Source organism: Panthera pardus, unplaced genomic scaffold (genome assembly GCF_024362965.1).
Source record: "Panthera pardus isolate Hobbes unplaced genomic scaffold, ASM2436296v1 HiC_scaffold_15, whole genome shotgun sequence".
Taxonomy (NCBI): Eukaryota; Metazoa; Chordata; class Mammalia; order Carnivora; family Felidae; genus Panthera; species Panthera pardus.
In genome coordinates this window covers 949325-968575 of record NW_026526710.1, presented here as the reverse complement: position 1 = coordinate 968575, position 19251 = coordinate 949325, and the positions used below count along the sequence as shown (strand labels likewise).

The 19251-nt window shown below is 46.0% G+C and overlaps 1 protein-coding gene across 3 annotated transcripts in view; it reads left to right on the top strand.

Moving 5' to 3' along the window:
• Positions 1 to 19251, top strand: part of DNAH10 (dynein axonemal heavy chain 10) — a 151910-nt gene that overhangs the window by 49162 nt on the left and 83497 nt on the right. For all 3 annotated transcript variants that reach the window (XM_053901932.1, XM_053901931.1, XM_053901933.1), the window contains 9 exons: positions 515 to 679; positions 1298 to 1505; positions 3254 to 3410; positions 11414 to 11890; positions 11993 to 12151; positions 14054 to 14170; positions 14256 to 14358; positions 15015 to 15193; positions 18994 to 19205. In XM_053901932.1, coding sequence (XP_053757907.1) covers positions 515 to 679; positions 1298 to 1505; positions 3254 to 3410; positions 11414 to 11890; positions 11993 to 12151; positions 14054 to 14170; positions 14256 to 14358; positions 15015 to 15193; positions 18994 to 19205 — 1777 coding nt within the window. The remainder of the gene's footprint in view (positions 1 to 514; positions 680 to 1297; positions 1506 to 3253; positions 3411 to 11413; positions 11891 to 11992; positions 12152 to 14053; positions 14171 to 14255; positions 14359 to 15014; positions 15194 to 18993; positions 19206 to 19251) is intronic.

The following is a 19251-nucleotide window of genomic DNA, read 5'->3' as shown; positions in this document are numbered from 1 at the left end:
TCCGGGCTCTAGGCTCTGAGCTGTCAGCACAGAGCCTGACGCAGGACTCGAACTCACAAACCATGAGATCACGACCTGAGCCGAAGTCGGAAGCTTAGCCGACCGAGCCCCCCATGCGCCCCTGCTGGTTACTTGTCTAAGCAGCAGGCCAAAGGCGATGTACGCGGGTCAGGGTAGAGTGTAGGTTCAGGTTGCCATGCCAGTGAGAAGACAACAGAGCTGGACCTTCTGTTTCTCCTCACAGTGCTTTAGATGATGATTTGCTAAAATCTGAGCAGGAGAAATGTATCGTTCAGTTGACTCTGAGAACAGGGCTCCTTGTCCTAGTCCCCAAGGGTGCTACGTGGATGTTTGCTACCATGAATACCCAAGGGTATGGAATGGACATGGTCTCTCCTGGGAAGGGATGCCAATATTAACATTCTGGATGTTGGTCGGCAGGGTATGGACAGAAAGAGCTGAAAGCCAAGTATCTTTTTTTTTTTTTTCCTCTCTCTCTTTTCTCCTTCCAAAGGTATTGCTGACTACATAACTCGGTGCAAACAGGCCATTGGGAAATTCGAGTCCCTTGTCCACCAGATTCATAAGAATTCAGACGACATTTCTTCCAGGCTGACGTTAATAGAGTCTGTAAATCTCTTTAAATATCCAGCAGCTAAAAGTGAGGAAGAACTCCCAGGTAGATATGATTTCTTATTTCTCTGATTACAGAAGAAATTAAATGAAAGAACCCATTGGTCATGGCTGCGTGTGCACAGGCGTGCACCCCCCCACCCCTCCCCCACGTTTGTTTAGGAATAAAACCATTCCTAAAGGTCTTAGTCATTTACTGGAAAGGATCATGGGTAATTCTTGCTTTTTGCCCTGTTTTATGTCTTGCTTAGTTTCACGGATCTCTGACTCTGTGCGGACCAGTAGTACTTTTGGCAATAACTTTATAACAGTAACACAGATTGTGTTTTTATGGGCTCACGTTTACTTGTTCAAGCAACATCTTTTAAGCGGTCTTAGATGAGTCTAAAAGCAATTCAAGAAAAGCAAAATCGCCCAGAGAAAATAAAAGCCGCCTTTTGCACGTGGTGTGCTTTGGCACACGCAATGCACATCCCTGTGTTGTCATTTATTCTTTTACTTAGGGCGTGTCGTGAACTTTTGGTGTTGACGTATTTTCTGCCTGCGGTCTAGATTGGCGGCTGCTTTTGTATTTTTAAGATCTGCAGTTAGCGTTTGGATGGCTCTGCGAGTAACATCCCTCCCCGTGTTCATGAAGGACTGTAACCGGTGTCTTCCTCTTCAGGCGTGAAGGAATTCTTTGAGCACATTGAGCGAGAAAGGGCCAAAGACGTGGACCACATGGTCAGGTGGTATCTTGCCATTGGGCCTCTGCTGACCAAAGTCGAGGGTCTGGTCATCCACACCAACACAGGCAAGGCTCCCAAACTGGCCTTCTATTACGAATACTGGGAACATAAAATTTATGACGTCTTGACAAAGCTCATCCTGAAGTAAGTCCACCTCGTTTCCTGTCGTGAAGGCAGTGTGCATAGATTAAAGGAGTTTACGCATAGAAGTAGTTAAAGGAAGGGTCATAGAGTGCAGAATAGAAATGATTTGGACAGTAAGTCTGCTCTCTGGTCAAAGAGCGCTCACAGGAGGGAAGGATGGCTTTCTAATCTGGCTCACATTCTTGTCAGGCCCCTCAACGTTCGGAAAAGGAAATTATCCCTCGTGGGATCATTCTGGGAAGCCGCCCTAGGACATTCAATGTCTTCTATGTGAAGGACCCCAGAAGAAATTTCTCTAGTGTCCCTTTTGAGCTTAGCCTCCTGAGAAAGTATTATTTTTCTTTTTGTCTTTTGTTTTTTGTTGTTTTGTTTTTAAACGGTGTGGATACTATGGATTGTTGACTTGAAAGATTTCCCTTTTCTCCTTGACTGCTAGGAAACTTAGAACCAAATTTGTAGCCTAAATGAAGCAAATGTAGAAGTATTTACGATTGCATTGTCAGTTACGTTCTTGTGACTCTAGACTCTATACATACTCTCTGCGTATATGTATGTATTTGAATCTAACACGTATGAGAGCTTACTCTGAAGGCTCGTGTTCTACTCCTTTTACAATCTCACCCTCGTTTTCCGGACACAGTGTGTTGGAAGATTAAGCGACTTTCTTAGCCTCGGTCACACACACACACCTTGTAAGAAGAACGGCTAGGATGCGAACCCGGTCCAGCATCACTTCGCTAAACATCTGTGATACGTGTCTCTTTCCTTTATTTTATCCCACTTTGAGTGTAGGGTCTCTTACTGCAGTCAAAGCATTCTTGTGAGCTGCTAAAGTCCACTTGGGAACAAGACGTTAATAAATAAAATAAATACCTTTGGTCGTCTTGCTTCCTGGACCCAGTTTGACAAATTTCACTAAGTTGATCCTTTACAAAAATCTGTTTTCTACACGCTTCATTTATCTTCTTTTTTTTTGTTTGTTTGTTTTTCATTATTGTTTCTTAGATTCCTACAGCAGCTTCTTACACGGGGCACCTCCTATAGTGTTTCCTTTTTTAATATGCTATGCTTTCCCTTGATCCGTCTGTCGATCCGTCCATCCATCCATCCACTCATTCACTCATTCATTCACTCACGGGTTTCTTAGATCCTGCGTGTGTCAGGCACCAGGCCAGACAGGGCCCCTCTCCTTCTGGATCTTTTCCATCCTCATAGGAGAGACACAACACACCAGGAACCCAGACATAACCAAGATGATTTCTGTGAAAGAAAGAAAGCAGCGCAGTGTTTTGGGACAGGAAACAGAGTGGCCGTTGTAAGGGGGTGCTCAAGAAAGCCACCCTGAGGCCGCGTTTTAGCTGAATCCCGAGGACCAGGAGTGAGCCACAAGAGGGGGGCCCTTTCTGGGAGAAGACAAAGCCAGTTTTATGACCATCTTTCCCGAACCATGTGGAACAGCTTTTGGAAGTCATCACTGTTACTCAGGTGTCTTTCGACTAATAGATATTCACTTCCCAAAAGTAGAAATGAACTACATATAAGTATAGGCCAAAACGGGGGCACAGAATACAACTCAGTGCGCATTGCCCGCTATGACGCCAGAACGTCTTACTCCACACAGAGGGTTTTCACGTGTGACTTTTACGACACCAGCAGTTTCCGTCAAGTGTTGGATATACTCCACTTCAGTGAGTCCTGGGTCTGTCTGTTTTTTTTTTTTTTTTTTTTTTTTTTTTAACCCCTCTTAGGAATTTGCAGTCTTTTAATTCTTTAATCCTGGGAAACGTCCCTCTGTTCCAAACGGACACCATCCTGACGGCGCCCGAGATCATCCTCAACCCCAACGCGAGTGAGATCGACAAAATGTGCGTCCGTTGCGTCCGAAATTGCGTGGAGATCACCAAGGTAAGGGCGGAGGGGTCTGTGGATCCACAGCGGGGCTTGTGGCCACCGACCACCAGGCCCACCGGCTTTGGGGAGCACGTCGCCGAGGCCGCGGAGAGCATGGGCTCCGCTCTGCTTCTTGTCCAGACTCTTGCCCTCCTCTGGGCTCCTCTTCCAGCCCTCGAGAGCCTGGGTGTCCCAAGGCTCGATCCAGGCTCCCTTTTCTCCTCTCCGCGTGATCCCGACCAGTCTCCTGCCTTTTAATGCCATCCTCGCCCAGACCTCTCTACTACCCACCCTGCTCTTCAAGTCTCTTGCCTCCTCGATGTGTCCCCTGCGACCCTGGTGTTGGCAGGTCCAAGGTGGAATTCTCGGCTTCCCGTCTTGCACCCTGCCCCTGCCCCCGGTTTCCCTACTGCAGGAAGCGGCGGCCGCAGCAGCCCAGATGCACGAGCCGGGAGCCCAGGAGCCGGCCCCGATTCTAGGGTTTCCTGTCGTCAACCTCTGTCCCGCCCATCGGAGGTCTGGTTGACTCTCGGCATCCCTCCCCTGGACGATTGCATGTTTCCACACCCCCTCCTCCACCACGGCGGGGGAGAGGGGGGGTTCAGAATTCTCTTTTTCTTTTTTTTTCTTTTTTTTCTTTTCTTTTTTTTCCAATATATGAAATTTATTGTTAAATTGGTTTTCATACAACACCCAGTGCTCATCCCAAAAGGTGCCCTCCTCGATACCCATCACCCACCCTCCCCTCCCTCCCACCCCCCCCTCAACCCTCAGTTTGTTCTCAGTTTTTAAGAGTCTCTTACGCTTTGGCTCTCTCCCACTCTAACCTCTTTTTTTTTTTTTCTTCCCCTCCCCCATGGGTTTCTGTTAAGTTTCTCAGGATCCACATAAGAGTGAAACCATATGGTATCTGTCTTTCTCTGTATGGCTTATTTCACTTAGCATCACACTCTCCAGTTCCATCCACGTTGCTACAAAGGGCCAGATTTCATTCTTTCTCATTGCCACGTAGTACTCCATTGTGTATATAAACCACAATTTTTTAATCCATTCATCAGTTGATGGACATTTAGGCTCTTTCCATAATTTGGCTATTGTTGAAAGTGCTGCTATAAACACTGGGGTACGAGTGCCCCTATGCATCAGCACTCCTGTATCCCTTGGGTAAATTCCTAGCAGTGCTACTGCTGGATCATAGGGCAGGTCTATTTTTAATTTTTTGAGGAACCTCCACACTGTTTTCCAGAGTGGCTGCACCAGTTTGCATTCCCACCAACAGTGCAAGAGGGTTCCCGTTTTTCCACATCCTCTCCAGCATCTATAGTCTCCTGATTTGTTCATTTTGGCCACTCTGACTGGCGTGAGGTGATATCTGAATGTGGTTTTGATTTGTATTTCCCTGATGAGGAGCGACGTTGAGCATCTTTTCATGTGCCTGTTGGCCATCCGGATGTCTTCTTTAGAGAAGTGTCTATTCATGTTTTCTGCCCATTTCTTCACTGGGTTATTTGTTTTTCGGGTGTGGAGTTTGGTGAGCTCTTTATAGATTTTGGATACTAGCCCTTTGTCCGATATGTCATTTGCAAATATCTTTTCCCATTCCGTTGGTTGCCTTTTAGTTTTGTTGGTTGTTTCCTTTGCTGTGCAGAAGCTTTTTATCTTCATAAGGTCCCAGTAGTTCATTTTTGCTTTTAATTCCCTTGCCTTTGGGGATGTGTCGAGTAAGAGATTGCTACGGCTGAGGTCAGAGAGGTCTTTTCCTGCTTTCTCCTCTAGGGTTTTGATGGTTTCCTGTCTCACATTCAGGTCCTTTATCCATTTTGAGTTTATTTTTGTGAATGGTGTGAGAAAGTGGTCTAGTTTCAACCTTCTGCATGTTGCTGTCCAGTTCTCCCAGCATCATTTGTTAAAGAGTCTTTTTTCCATTGGATGTTCTTTCCTGCTTTGTCAAAGATGAGTTGGCCATACGTTTGTGGGTCTAGTTCTGGGGTTTCTATTCTACTCCATTGATCTATGTGTCTGTTTTTGTGCCAATACCATGCTGTCTTGATGATTACAGCATTGTAGTAGAGGCTAAAGTCTGGGATTGTGATGCCTCCTGCTTTGGTCTTCTTCTTCAAAATTACTTTGGCTATTCGGGGCCTTTTGTGTTTCCATATGAATTTTAGAATTGCTTGCTCTAGCTTCGAGAAGAATGCTGGTGAAATTTTGATTGGGATTGCATTGAATGTGTAGATAGCTTTGGGTAGTATTGGCATTTTGACAATATTTACTCTTCCAATCCATGAGCAGGGAATGTCTTTCCATTTCTTTATATCTTCTTCAATTACCTTCATAAGCTTTCTATAGTTTTCAGCATACAGATCTTTTACATCTTTGGTTAGATTTATTCCTAGGTATTTTATGCTTCTTGGTGCAATTGTGAATGGGATCAGTTTCTTTATTTGTCTTTCTGTTGCTTCATTGTTAGTGTATAAGAATGCAACTGATTTCTGTACATTGATTTTGTATCCTGCAACTTTGCTGAATTCATGTATCAGTTCTAGCAGACTTCTGGTGGAGTCTATCGGATTTTCCATGTATAATATCATGTCATCTGCAAAAAGCGAAAGCTTGACTTCATCTTTGCCAATTTGGATGCCTTTGATTTCCTTTTGTTGTCTGATTGCTGATGCTAGAACTTCCAGCACTATGTTAAACAACAGCAGTGAGAGTGGGCATCCCTGTCGTGTTCCTGATCTCAGGGAAAAAGCTCTCAGTTTTTCCCCATTGAGGATGATGTTAGCTGTGGGCTTTTCATAAATGGCTTTTATGATGTTTAAGTATGTTCCTTCTATCCCGACTTTCTCAAGGGTTTTTATTAAGAAAGGGTGCTGGATTTTGTCAAAGGCCTTTTCTGCATCGATTGACAGGATCATATGGTTCTTCTCTTTTCTTTTGTTAATGTGATGTATCACGTTGATTGATTTGCGAATGTTGAACCAGCCCTGCATCCCAGGAATGAATCCCACTCGATCATGGTGAATAATTCTTTTTATATGCTGTTGAATTCGATTTGCTAGTATCTTATTGAGAATTTTTGCATCCATATTCATCAGGGATATTGGCCTGTAGTTCCCTTTTTTTACTGGGTCTCTGTCTGGTTTAGGAATCAAAGTTAATACTGGCTTCATAGAATGAGTCTGGAAGTTTTCCTTCCCTTTCTATTTCTTGGAATAGCTTGAGAAGGATAGGTATTATCTCTGCTTTAAACGTCTGGTAGAACTCCCCTGGGAAGCCATCTGGTCCTGGACTCTTATTTGTTGGGAGATTTTTGGTAACCGATTCAATTTCTTCGCTGGTTATGGGTCTGTTCAAGCTTTCTATTTCCTCCTGATTGAGTTTTGGAAGAGTGTGGGTGTTTAGGAATTTGTCCATTTCTTCCAGGTTGTCCAATTTGTTGGCATATAATTTTTCATAGTATTCCCTGATAATTGTATCTCTGAGGGATTGGTTGTAATAATTCCATTATCATTCATGATTTTATCTATTTGGGTCATCTCCCTTTTCTTTTTGAGAAGCCTGCCTAGAGGTTTGTCAATTTTGTTTATTTTTTCAAAAAACCAACTCTTGGTTTCGTTGATCTGCTCTACAGTTTTTTTAGATTCTATATTGTTTATTTCTGCTCTGATCTTTATTATTTCTCTTCTTCTGCTGGGTTTAGGCTGCCTTTGCTGTTCTGCTTCTGTTTCCTTTAGGTGTGCCGTTAGATTTTGTATTTGGGATTTTTCTTGTTTCTTGAGATAGGCCTGGATTGCAATGTATTTTCCTCTCAGGACTGCCTTCGCTGCGTCCCAAAGCGTTTGGATTGTTGTATTTTCATTTTCGTTTGTTTCCATATATTTTTAAATTTCTTCTCTAATTGCCTGGTTGACCCACTCATTCTTTAGTAGGGTGTTCTTTAACCTCCATGCTTTTGGAGGTTTTCCAGACTTTTTCCTGTGGTTGATTTCAAGCTTCATGGCATCGTGGTCTGAAAGTATGCATGGTATAATTTCAATTCTTGTATACTTATGAAGGGCTCTTTTGTGACCCAGTATATGATCTATCTTGGAGAATGTTCCAGGTGCACTCGAGAAGAAAGTATATTCTGTTGCTTTGGGATGCAGAGTTCTAAATATATCTGTCAAGTCCATCTGATCCAATGTGTCATTCAGGGCCCTTGTTTCTTTATTGACCGTGTGTCTAGATGATCTATCCATTTCTGTAAGTGGAGTGTTAAAGTCCCCTGCAATTACCACATTCTTATCAATAAGGTTGCTTATGTTTATGAGTAATTGTTTTATATATTTGGGGGCTCTGGTATTCGGCGCATAGACATTTATAATTGTTACCTCTTCCTGATGTATAGACCCTGTAATTATTATATAATGCCCTTCTTCATCTCTTGTTACAGCCTTTAATTTAAAGTCTAGTTTGTCTGATATAAGTATGGCTACTCCAGCTTTCTTTTGGCTTCCAGTAGCATGATAAATAGTTCTCCATCCCCTCACTCTCAATCTAAAGGTGTCCTCAGATCTAAAATGAGTCTCTTGTAGACAGCAAATAGATGGGTCTTGTTTTTTTATCCATTCTGATACCCTATGTCTTTTGGTTGGCGCATTTAATCCATTTACATTCAGTGTTATTATAGAAAGATACGGGTTTAGAGTCATTGTGATGTCTGTATGTTTTATGCTTGTAGCGATGTCTCTGGTACTTTGTCTCACAGGATCCCCCTTAGGATCTCTTGTAGGGCTGGTTTAGTGGTGACAAATTCCTTCAGTTTTTGTTTGTTTGGGAAGACCTTTATCTCTCCTTCTATTCTAAATGACAGACTTGCTGGATAAGGGATTCTCGGCTGCATATTTTTTCTGTTCAATACATTGAAGATCTCATGCCAATCCTTTCTGGCCTGCTAAGTTTCAAAAGAGAGATCAGTCACGAGTCTTATAGGTCTCCCTTTATAAGTTAGGGCACATTTATCCCTTGCTGCTTTCAGAATTTTCTCTTTATCCTTGTATTTTGCCAGTGTCACTATGATATGTCGTGCAGAAGATTGATTCAAGTTACGTCTGAAGGGAGTTCTCTGTGCCTCTTGGATTTCAGTGCCTTTTTCCTTCCCCAGATCTGGGAAGTTCTCAGCTCTTATTTCTTCAAGTACACCGTCAGCACCTTTCCCTCTCTCTTCCTCCTCTGGGATGCCAATTATGCGTATATTATTTCTTTTTAGTGTGTCACTTAGTTCTCTAATTTTCCCCTCATACTCCTGGATTTTTTTATCTCTCTTTTTCTCAGCTTCCTCTTTTTCCATAACTTTATCTTCCAGTTCACCTATTCTCTCCTCTGCCTCTTCAATCCGAGCCGTCGTCGTTTCCATTTTGTTTTGCATTCCGTTTAAAGCGTTTTTCAGCTCCTCCTGACTGTTCCTTAGTCCCTTGATCTCTGTAGCAAGAGATTCTCTGCTGTCCTCTCTACTGTTTTCAAGCCCAGTGATTAATTGTATGACTATTATTCTAAATTCACTTTCTGTTATATTATTTAAATCCTTTTTGATCAGTTCATTAGCTGTTGTTATTTCCTGGAGATTCTTCTGAGGGGAATTCTTCCGTTTGGTCATTTTGGATAGTCCCTGGAGTGGTGCGGACCTGCAGGGCACTTCCCCTGTGCTGTGGTGTATAACTGGAGCTGGTGGGCACAGTCGCAGTCAGACCTGGCGTCTGCCCCCAGCCCACTGCTGGGGCCACAGTCAGACTGGCGTGTGCCTTCTCTTCCCCTCCCCTAGGGGCGGGATTCACTGTGGGGTGGCGTGGCCGTCTGGGCTACTTGCACACTGCCAGGCTTGTGGTGCTGGGATCTGGCGTATTAGCTGGGGTGGGTAGGCAAGGTGCAGGGGGCAGGAGGGGCAGGCTCAGCTCGCTTCTCCTTAGGTGATCCACTTCCGGAGGGGCCCTGTGGCAGCGGGAGGGAGTCAGACCCGCTGCCGGAGGGGTGGCTCCGCAGAAGCACCGCGTTGGGTGTTTGCGCGGAGCGAGCAAGTTCTCTGGCGGGAACTGGTTCCCTTTGGGATTTTGGCTGGGGGATGGGCGAGGGAGATGGCGCTGGCGAGCGCCTTTGTTCCCCGCCAAGCTGAGCTCTGTCTTCCCGGGGCTCAGCAACTCTCCCTCCCTTTGTTCTCCAGGCTTCCCACTTTCCGAGCAGAGCTGTTAACTTATGACCTCCCAGACGCTAAGTCGTGCTTGCTGTCGGAACACAGTCCCTCCGGCCCCTCCGCTTTTGCCAGCCAGACTCGGGGGCTCTGCTTGGCCGGCGGGCCGCCCCTCCACCCGGGCTCCCTCCCGCCGGTCCGTGGAGCGCGCACCGCCTCGCCGCCCTTCCTACCCTCTTCCGTGGGCCTCTCGTCTGCGCTTGGCTCCGGAGACTCTGTTCTGCTGGTTTCTGGTGGTTTTCTGGGTTATTTAGGCAGGTGTAGGTGGAATCTAAGTGATCCGCAGGACGCGCGGTGAGCCCAGCGTCCTCCTACGCCGCCATCTTCCCCTATCTCCAGAATTCTCTTTTTAAAATACGAATCGCTTCACGTCAGATCTCTCGTGCAACCCCCCCCGACGACTTTACATTGCATTCGGACATAAGCCGAACTCCTCACTGTGCTCCCAGTCTGGCGCCTGCCTTCCTTCCTGAGCTCACTTGCTACATCTCGTGCTCCCCCGCGCTCAGCACCCCCCCCCCCCCCCCCCCCCCCCCGGCCTCCAGCAGCAGCACCTGCTCCTCCTTGAAATGGTTACATGAACTCTTCCCTCTGCCTGGAAACTTCTGCCCCCAGACTTTTCCCGGATGGCTCCTCCTCCCTGTTCTCTATCCTATCATCCGTTCCGTCTTCTTCCCGTCACCTACCGCTACCTGACCTTTTCTTATTTCCTCGCTCATCTCTCCGTGACTCTCTTGTGCCACTGGAATGCAAGGTGCATGGGAACACGGACCTTGTGTGTCTGTCCACCTTTGAATCCCCAGCACCTCCAACAGCATCTGGCACATAGCTGGCTCTCAACTATGTAAATGGGGTCAAAGGAGTGTCTGTTGACCAATGACCCATAGTTTGTGTCTCACCAACAATGGGAAAATGGGGCCATTTTTATGGATAAGGGATGTCACGTCCCCTCAAGACACTAACATTTTCTCTTTACTTGGTTCAGAAAGTCAAATATGTTTCAGGCATTTTTTAAAGCATAAAAGTGAGTATAGATATAGACAGGGAAGTTAATTTAACTGTACTTGGAAATTAATAAGTTGCATATAGTTTATAATCGGTGCAAGTAAAGTTGTTGATTAAACCTCAGTTATGTAAATTCTCTTACGTTATAGCTTTTATACAACTGCGTCTTTGAAGAGGGAAACAAACAATTTCCAAGGAGTAAATAAATAGGAAAGACTCTCTCTGAAACATTCTGGGTATTTATAAATTTTATTTTATTAAAAAAATTTTTTTTAATGTTTATTTTTGAGAGAGAGACAGAGCGCGACCGGGGGAGGGGCAGAGAGGAGGGAGACACAGAATCCGAAGCGGGCTTCAGGCACCGAGCTGTCAGCACAGAGCCCGATGCGGGGCTCGAACTCACCGTGGGGGGGCTCGATGTGGGGACCGTGAGATCGTGACCTGAGCCTAAGTCGGACGGTTAACCGACTGAGCCACCCGGGCGCCCCAACATTCTGGATATCATTCACAACATTTTATACCAATTTAACACCCCCCTCACTAGATGGATTTTTGAGGCTTCTGGTGAAGCCTGCATTATTTTATGTTCATAAATGCTTTCTTTCAAATCAAAAAATTTTTACCTGTCCTTTCATAAAATGTCAGAAATGTACTTCCTTAACAAAAATCAGCTTTTTTGGACGAGGTTCTGTTACTGGCGAGACTTACTCCTGAAGCCACGTGACTTTATGCATAGGAAGCAAAATAAATACTGAAGTGCTGTCCTTTTCCCTGCTTCTTTCACCAGCATTTTGTCCGATGGATGAATGGCAGCTGTATAGAATGCCCTCCTCAGAAGGGGGAGGAAGAAGAACTCGTTGTAATAAGCTTTTACGATGATATCTCCCTGAACCCTCAGATAATTGAACAAGCTGTCATGATCCCCCAAAACATCCACAGGATTCTGATCAGTCTCATGAAGTACCTCCAGAAATGGAAGAGGTATCGACCTCTCTGGAAGTTGGACAAAGCCATCGTGATGGAGAAATTCGCCTCCAAGAAACCTCCTTGTGTGTCCTATGATGCAAAGTTGCAGTTCTATTCCAAGATTGCCCAAGAAGTCATGCGCCACCCCTTAGTTAAGGACGAGCATTGCATCCGGCTGCAGCTGGGGCCTCTGGCGAACACGGTGCAGGAAAACGCCAGGTCCTGGGTGACCTCGCTGGGAAAGCTTCTCAACGAGTCGGCCAGGGAGGAACTCTATCACCTCCACGAAGAGATGGAGGTATCGCTGGGTTTAATTACACTACTTCTCGTGAAAATCACGTCTCCGTTGGGGACTGTGTTTTCTAGGTTTATTTGGTGTCCTTTGACCTCTCTTTTGCAGAGCCTGGCCAAAAACCTGAAGAAGAGCCCCAGTACCCTTGAAGACCTCAAGTTTGTCCTTGCAACGATTGCAGAAATTAGAAGTAAATCTTTGGTCATGGAACTGAGATACAGGGATGTCCAGGAGCGATACCGCACCATGGCAATGTATAATCTCTTTGTGAGTGAACAGTTTCCTTTCTTTAAAAGGATTTTTTTTTAATGTGTATTTATCTGAGAGAGAGAGAGAGAGAACATGCATGAGAGCGGCAGAGAGAGAGGATCGGAAGCGGGTTCCGTGCTGAAAGCAGAGAGCCCGACGCCGGGCCCGAACCCGCGAATGGTGAGATCATGACCTGAGCCGAAGTCAGACGCTTAACTGACTGAGCCACCCAGGCGCCCCCTGGATTTTCTCAAGCATTTTTACAGTTGGGTTGAATTCTAAGACCCTTGTCAGAAATACTTCTCAACGATGACTTTAAGTAATAAAATTTAAATGTAGAGCAACCCCACAGTTATTCAGAATAATGAAAACAGATTATTTCTTGATCTGGTATGGCTCAGGTTGTATTTTTCTTTGGAGAGCGTGTCAATTCTCCCCCTCCCCTCCCCCTGTTTCTGGTGTTAATTTCCTTTAATAAAGGGCTTCCACAAAATAAGCGGGAGGGAGGAGAGTCGGAGAGGGTTAAGATAATAAAAGAGACGGGTAGCGGCACATAGCTGCCTTTATTACAGTTGCCTTTATTACAGTTGTTCAGGGTGGTTCGAAGGAACTTTAGAAGTCCCTGGAGGAGTTTGGGGGGGGCCTGGCCTCTCCCTGAAACTGTATACAAAATTTTGCATACGGTGCCTCACATGCACGCAGAAAGAGTCAGCTGGAGAAACAAACTAGAAGAAGCAAATAGCTGCCGTAAGTCCGCACCTGCATCAGACTTGTGTTGCAGCCTTTATGTTCCTTGACTGCTCTGAACACCTTCACTGAGCAGTCACCCTGAAAGCTAGAGATCCTCTCGTCATAAAATCGCACAGTATGCAAAATGTACACTTTTAGAATTAAAATAAAAGTTCCCAATTTTGTCTGTTTCCTTTAGTTTTTTACTTTTTCATTAAAAAGTTGTTTTTAAATGTTTTTATTTATTTTTGAGACAGAGAGACAGGGCATGAGCGAGGGAGGGGCAGAGAGAGAGGGAGACACAGAATCCGAAGCGGGCTCCAGACCGAGCTGTTGGCACAGAGCCTGACGCGGGGCTCAGACTCACCAGCCGTGAGATCATGACCTGGGCCGAAGTCGGACGCTCAACCGACTGAGCCACCCAGGCGCCCCTTTTGTTTCCTTTATTAAGTAAAATTATTTGAGACTCCATTAGGGTCTGCTTATGTTGTCTGTGTGTCTCTTGGTTTCCTTTGAGTCATTTTGATCCTTACCTACCTGTTATTTCTGATTGAGTTCTGGACATTGTACATGACAAATTTGTAGAGAGAGTTGGAGGCTCCAGATGTTATATTTCATCAGGGGAGATTTCTTTTTGCTTCTGATAGACAGCACAGCTAGATGCATCAGCAAGCTAAGATAACCTTATTTTAATTAGAGATTAAGTTGAGCTGAAACTGGGTCCTAGTTTATGAAGGGCTTATCTGTCTACGGTATCTCTCTTTCTGTGTTATCTGCTTATTTTTAAAAATGATTTTATCCTGATTTTGTTTTCATCATAAATATATAGTTTTTCTTTCTTTCAAAAAATATTTATTTATTTTTGGGAGAGCACAAGCGAGGGAGGGGCAGAGAGAGGTGGACAGAGGACCTGAAGCGGGCTCTGCGCTGACAGGCTGACAGCAGCTAGCCCGACGCGGGGCTCGAACTCACGAACCGTGAGATCATGACCTGAGCTGAAGTCGGGTGCTCAACCGACGGAGCCACCCAGGTGCCTCAAATATATAATCTTTCTAATTCAAGCAGTTTTTTTGTGGATTCAAATGACCGAGCCTGCTGTTGTCACAAGTGGAAATCCCTAGGCAGTAGCTTTGACCGGAACTTCAGTTCCAAATTTCTGGCCATTTATTGTTTGTCCTGTTTCTTTGTCAGCCTCCCGATGCAGAGAAAGAACTGGTTGACAACATTAAAAGCATGTGGTCAAATCTGTTCAATGAGTCCATGAATGTGGACCATTCTCTTGGGGGCATAAAGAGAACGTTCACAGAGGTACCTTTTAACATTTTTTACTTTCTGAGTAAAGATATGGACAAATGCCCATCGGGGTAAATTAATGCAACCCTGCCCTTTGCAGATTACTCGAGGTGAAATATTAAACTACAAACAGCAGATAGAGGAATTTGCAAAGCGTTTTTATCGTGAAGGCCCTGGTTCTATTGGTGATGATCTTGATAAAGGTAAGAACGTTCACGTTGGGCTTCCTGAGGTAGCGGAGTATGTTTTGCTTAAGGATGTTATGGGACTATGGAATGGAGCAGTGGTTCTTAACCTTGCCTGGACACTGGGTTCACCTGAGGATCCTGACAAACCCGGTGACTCCTGGCGTCCAGATCCAAATAGTCTAATTCTCTTGTTCTGGGGGTGGGGGGTGATCCAGATACCAAGACTTTTAAAACTCTCATGGGAATCTAATGTGCAGCCCAAGTTGAGCCACTTAGAGGGATAATGTGAAGGAGGCAAAATTTTCTCTTAAAAAAATTTTTTTTAATGTTTATTTTTGAGAGAGAGACAGAAAGAGAGAGGGAGAGAGCGTGCGTGGGTGAGGGGCAGAGAGAAAGGGAGACACAGAATCCCAAGTGGGCTCCGGGGTCTGAGCCGTCAGCACAGAGCCTGATGTGGGGTGCAAATGCATGGACTGTGAGATCATGACCTGAGCCGAAGTCAGACGCTTAACCGACCGAACCACCCAGGCACCCCAGGAGACCGAATTTTCTAACTGGAGAGGTTTGCATATGGACCTGGCCGTCTGGTTTCCATTAGAAAGAGAGATAAAGTTGTGGTAATTCTAAACGTGTCTTCCTGGATGGCTTCTATTTATTTACTTATTTGCCAGGAGTAGAACTTTTAGCCGTTTTTGAAAAGGAGCTCACGAGACATGAAAAGAACCGCCAGGAGTTGGCTAATGCGGAGAAACTTTTCGATCTTCCGATTACAATGTACCCAGAGCTGCTCAAAGTGCAGAAGGAGATGAACAACCTGAGGACCATTTATGACCTCTACGAAGCGCTGAAGGTGAGCGTCCGCCCACAGACCCCGCCTCCCTGAAGGCAGTGTGAGCGTTGACTCGGCCAAGCGGGTTTTGGTGCCGCCGTAATTAAGAGCCCGGGGCGGATTTCATGGAAGCTCTCGCTTTGGCTCTTGGGAAGTAGTAACTGCCAATGGATCCGGGGTCTCCATTTGGGGTGATGGGAAAGTTCTGGAGCTAGATGGGGGTGATGGCTGCACACCATGGTGAATGTACTCGACACCCGCCGAACCGTACATTTGAAAGTGGTTAAAATGGTACATGCTGCGTTATTGTGTATTTTTCCACAATAATAAAAAAGAAAATTCTCTTTGCTGGTTGGGGCTTGGTTAAGGAGTGGGGTGAACCATTTAAGAAATTACAAGAAATTAAAAGTAGCAAATAGCATGACATTTGGATGCCTCTCTTTAACATATGTTCCCGGTGCAAATTCGTACCATTCCTTTATTCATCCCTCTGTCACTTCACTCTGTTCTGTACAGCCCAGTGCTGTGCTGGTTGGGAGTAGGGTCCAGAAAGGAGGTGCATCTGTTCATCCCACTCCTGCCCTTCTTGAACCCCCAGGAGAGGCTGACTGCGTTAGTCTGGGTTCTTCCAAGAAACAGAACCAATGGACACCAAACAGATTTATTATAAGGAATCGGCTTATATAGGAATGGAGACCGGAAGTCCCAAGGTCTGGGGTCAACAGGCTGGAGACCCAGGACAGCTGATGGGGTGTTTCCAGCTCAGGTCTGAGCTTGAAGGCGGAAGACTGATGTCCCAGCTGGAAGACAGGCAGAGAGAGAGAGGATTCTCTCTCACTCAAGTTTTCTCTCTAGCCCTTCAGTGGATTGGATGAGACCCACCCACAGAGGGGAGGGAAATTACCTTTACTCAGGCCACTGCTTCAAATGTCAATTTTACCCAGAAACACCCTGGAAAACATTGTCCAGAATAATGTTTAACCAAATATCTGGGCACCTGTGGCCCAGTCAAGTTCACACATAAAATTAACCATCACACTGACCCATGAGAGAATCGCCATACCGCTCTGATATGTGACAGGAATATGGTAGACAGAGCGCCATGGGGCTCAGAGGGGGAAGGAGGTGGCCCAGGGAGGTGGCCTTTGAGCAGGACTCTGAATCAGTTTTTTCCCCGGTGTGGCCATTGGATTTGGGGCCCATCCTACCCCAACATGACCTCATCTTATATCTGCAAAGACCTGACTTCCAAATAAGATCACATTCTGAGGTCCCAGGGGGACATGAATTCTAGGTGGGGGGGGGGGGGGGCGGCAAGCTTCAGCCCCCATACACCCGGGAGTGGGATACACAGAGAAGAAGAGGGGCCGAACCTGGAGCACTCCAGCATCGCATACCACGGGAAGATGCCCGAAAAGGAAGGGAGGACAGGGAGTGGCCTGGGAGGTAGGATAGGGGGTCAGACTGATGAGCGTGAAGTCTCGGAAGCCGAGTGACGAAAGCGTTTCAGGGGGCGGGACTGTCAACCTGCCATGCATCCGATCAAGTGGCGATTAGCAGTGACCACCGCGTCTCACGTCACGGAAACCACTGTGACCTTGGAAAGAAACGTCTCGATGGAGCGGTGGTCGTGGACGCCTGATTAGAGTGAGTCCGAGGGATTTGCCCACAAGAAAAGGAAGCACAGGCCCCCGCAAAGACGTTTACATGAATGTCCATGGCAGCTTTATTTGCAATAGCCCAGGACCAGAAAAAACCCAATACCCCCCAGGTGGATGCCTAAAGAAACTGTGGTACAGCCATCGCGTGGAATGCTACTCAGTAGTAGAAAGGATTGGACTGCTGATGCACCGGGGCGACAACATGGACGGGTCTCAAAATCTTCTTGCTGAGATAGAAGATCGTACATCCTGGATGATTCCATTTACCTAAAATTCTAGAACGGGCCAACGAAGTTATCACGGCAGAGAGCAGGGCAGCATTTGCCCGGGAATGGGAGGGGGGTTACAGAGAGGCGGGAGGAGACCTCCGAGAGCTACGAAGGAGTTCACGATCTCGACTGTGGTGACGGTCCCGTGCGTGTGCACAGAGGCCAGAGTTTGCGACGTTGTGCACTTGGACACAACCAGTTGTGTCCGCACGCCAGCCGATCCTCGATAAAGCTTGAGGAAGAGAGAATGGGAAGAGAGGAGTCAGAAACCCCGGATCTGGACAGCTTTTCCAATGTGTTTTGTTGCAAAGGGAAGCAGAGAACTGAGGAGCTGTGTGTGGAAGGGAGGAGGGGTCAGGGTAGTTTTTTTTAAGACGGGAGAAATTAGAGTGGGGGTTTGCATAGTGATCCAGTAAGGAGGAAACGTGGGTGAGAGGAGACAGAAGGGAGACTTCCTCGAATGATGTCTGGTGTCCATGAGTTGGTGGGAAAGGGTGGGGTTGGGACGTGGCCTCAGGTAGGAGGTGGGTGTGGTCATACGGGGAAGGCAGAGCGTGTGCATAGAGATGCTTCTAGTGGGAGATGTTATGATTGTGTCGGTCTCCCCGGGGACGTGCACAGCAAGATCATCAGCGGAGATGAGGGCAGGGGGGTGGCTGGTTGAGGCTAACAAGGCAGGGGTGAGGTGGTGGTCTGGGAGAATAGGCCCCAAGGGAAAGCCGCATTAGGGCCCTGGATTTAGACTGAGGCCAGTGAGAGAGGCTGAGTGTCCTCTGCCATCATGGTTGGCTGCCCTGGTGTAGGTGTTGAGCACTGAGGAACGTTGAGTGTCGAGGAGCGGATTTAACCACAGTTGTGGTTTTCCAAATGTACTTGGTGAAAGAAGGGACGAGAAAGAGTGGAGGGAAAAAGGCCTTGTAATGATTGCCAGGCTGTAGGTTTAGGCGTACAAACTCCAAGAAGTACTTTGGTTTCTTTATGATTTCATTCTAATTTATCACTTACTGAATTTTTGCAAAAAAGAGGTAATACATTTGTGGGTGTCATCTCAAAATAATTCAGAAAGTGGGGCACCTGGGTGGCTCAGTCAATTAAGCACCCACCTCTTTGATCTTGGCTCAGGTCGGGATCTCACAGTTTGTGAGTTCAAGCCCCGCATCAGGCTCTGTGCTGACAGCTCTGAGCCTGCTGGGGATTCTTTCTCTCCCCCTCTCTCTCTGCCCCTCCCCTGCTTGTTCCCTCGCTCTCTCACAATAAATAAATAAACTTAAATAAATAATCCAGAAAGCTGTTTGAGCTTTTAATATCTTTTTAGAAGACCAAGAGGTGAAAAATAGTAAATGCATCTTCAGGTCCTTTATACCTAAGTCAAAAACAATTACCATGTGTATATTTCATCAATTAACACAGTTTTCTGTGAAATACATTTTGTGACTCGAAGCAAGTCCGTCAAGCCTGGATGTCACCGGTTGCAAATGCAAATGATTCGAGATGGTGAATTTCACGCAAGACAGTACTTCTTATGTTAAATCTCAGGAAAATACATCATGGAAAATCTTTTGGGTGTGATAATCAGGAAGGATTATCTAAATTACGAGCGTTTTGGTTTCTGATTTTATACTTCTCATTTTCCTCCCTTGGAAAGGAAGACCTACTTTTGGATTCCACACATCCTTAGAGACAGCATTATTTTGGCGGGGCCTTGAAAAAGTTGGAATTCTTTTGTTTATATTTTGGAGCCTTTAACCAATCGTTCCTTTGTGAGTCTGAGGTTTTTGTGGCCAGATGGGTGATGATATCTGAAAAGGAGGGAGCATGACCACGTGTTGAGTAGCGGCTGTTCCGGTCAAAGGCAGTTTTGTTACTGGGACTATTTCTTGTCCGTTTCTAGGTTGCAAAAGAAGAATGGTCTCAGACCCTCTGGATCAACCTGAATGTTCAGTTCCTCCAGGAGGGAATTGACAGTTTTCTCAGGTCCCTCAGAAGGCTCCCCCGGCAGGTCCGAAACCTATCTGTGGCCTATCATTTGGAAGCAAAAATGAAGGCTTTCAAAGACTCAGTTCCTTTATTACTTGACTTGAAGCATGAAGCACTAAGAGACAGGTTTGTTTTGTCCTGTTGGCTGTTGTGGAAGGGGGGGGGGGAGTTT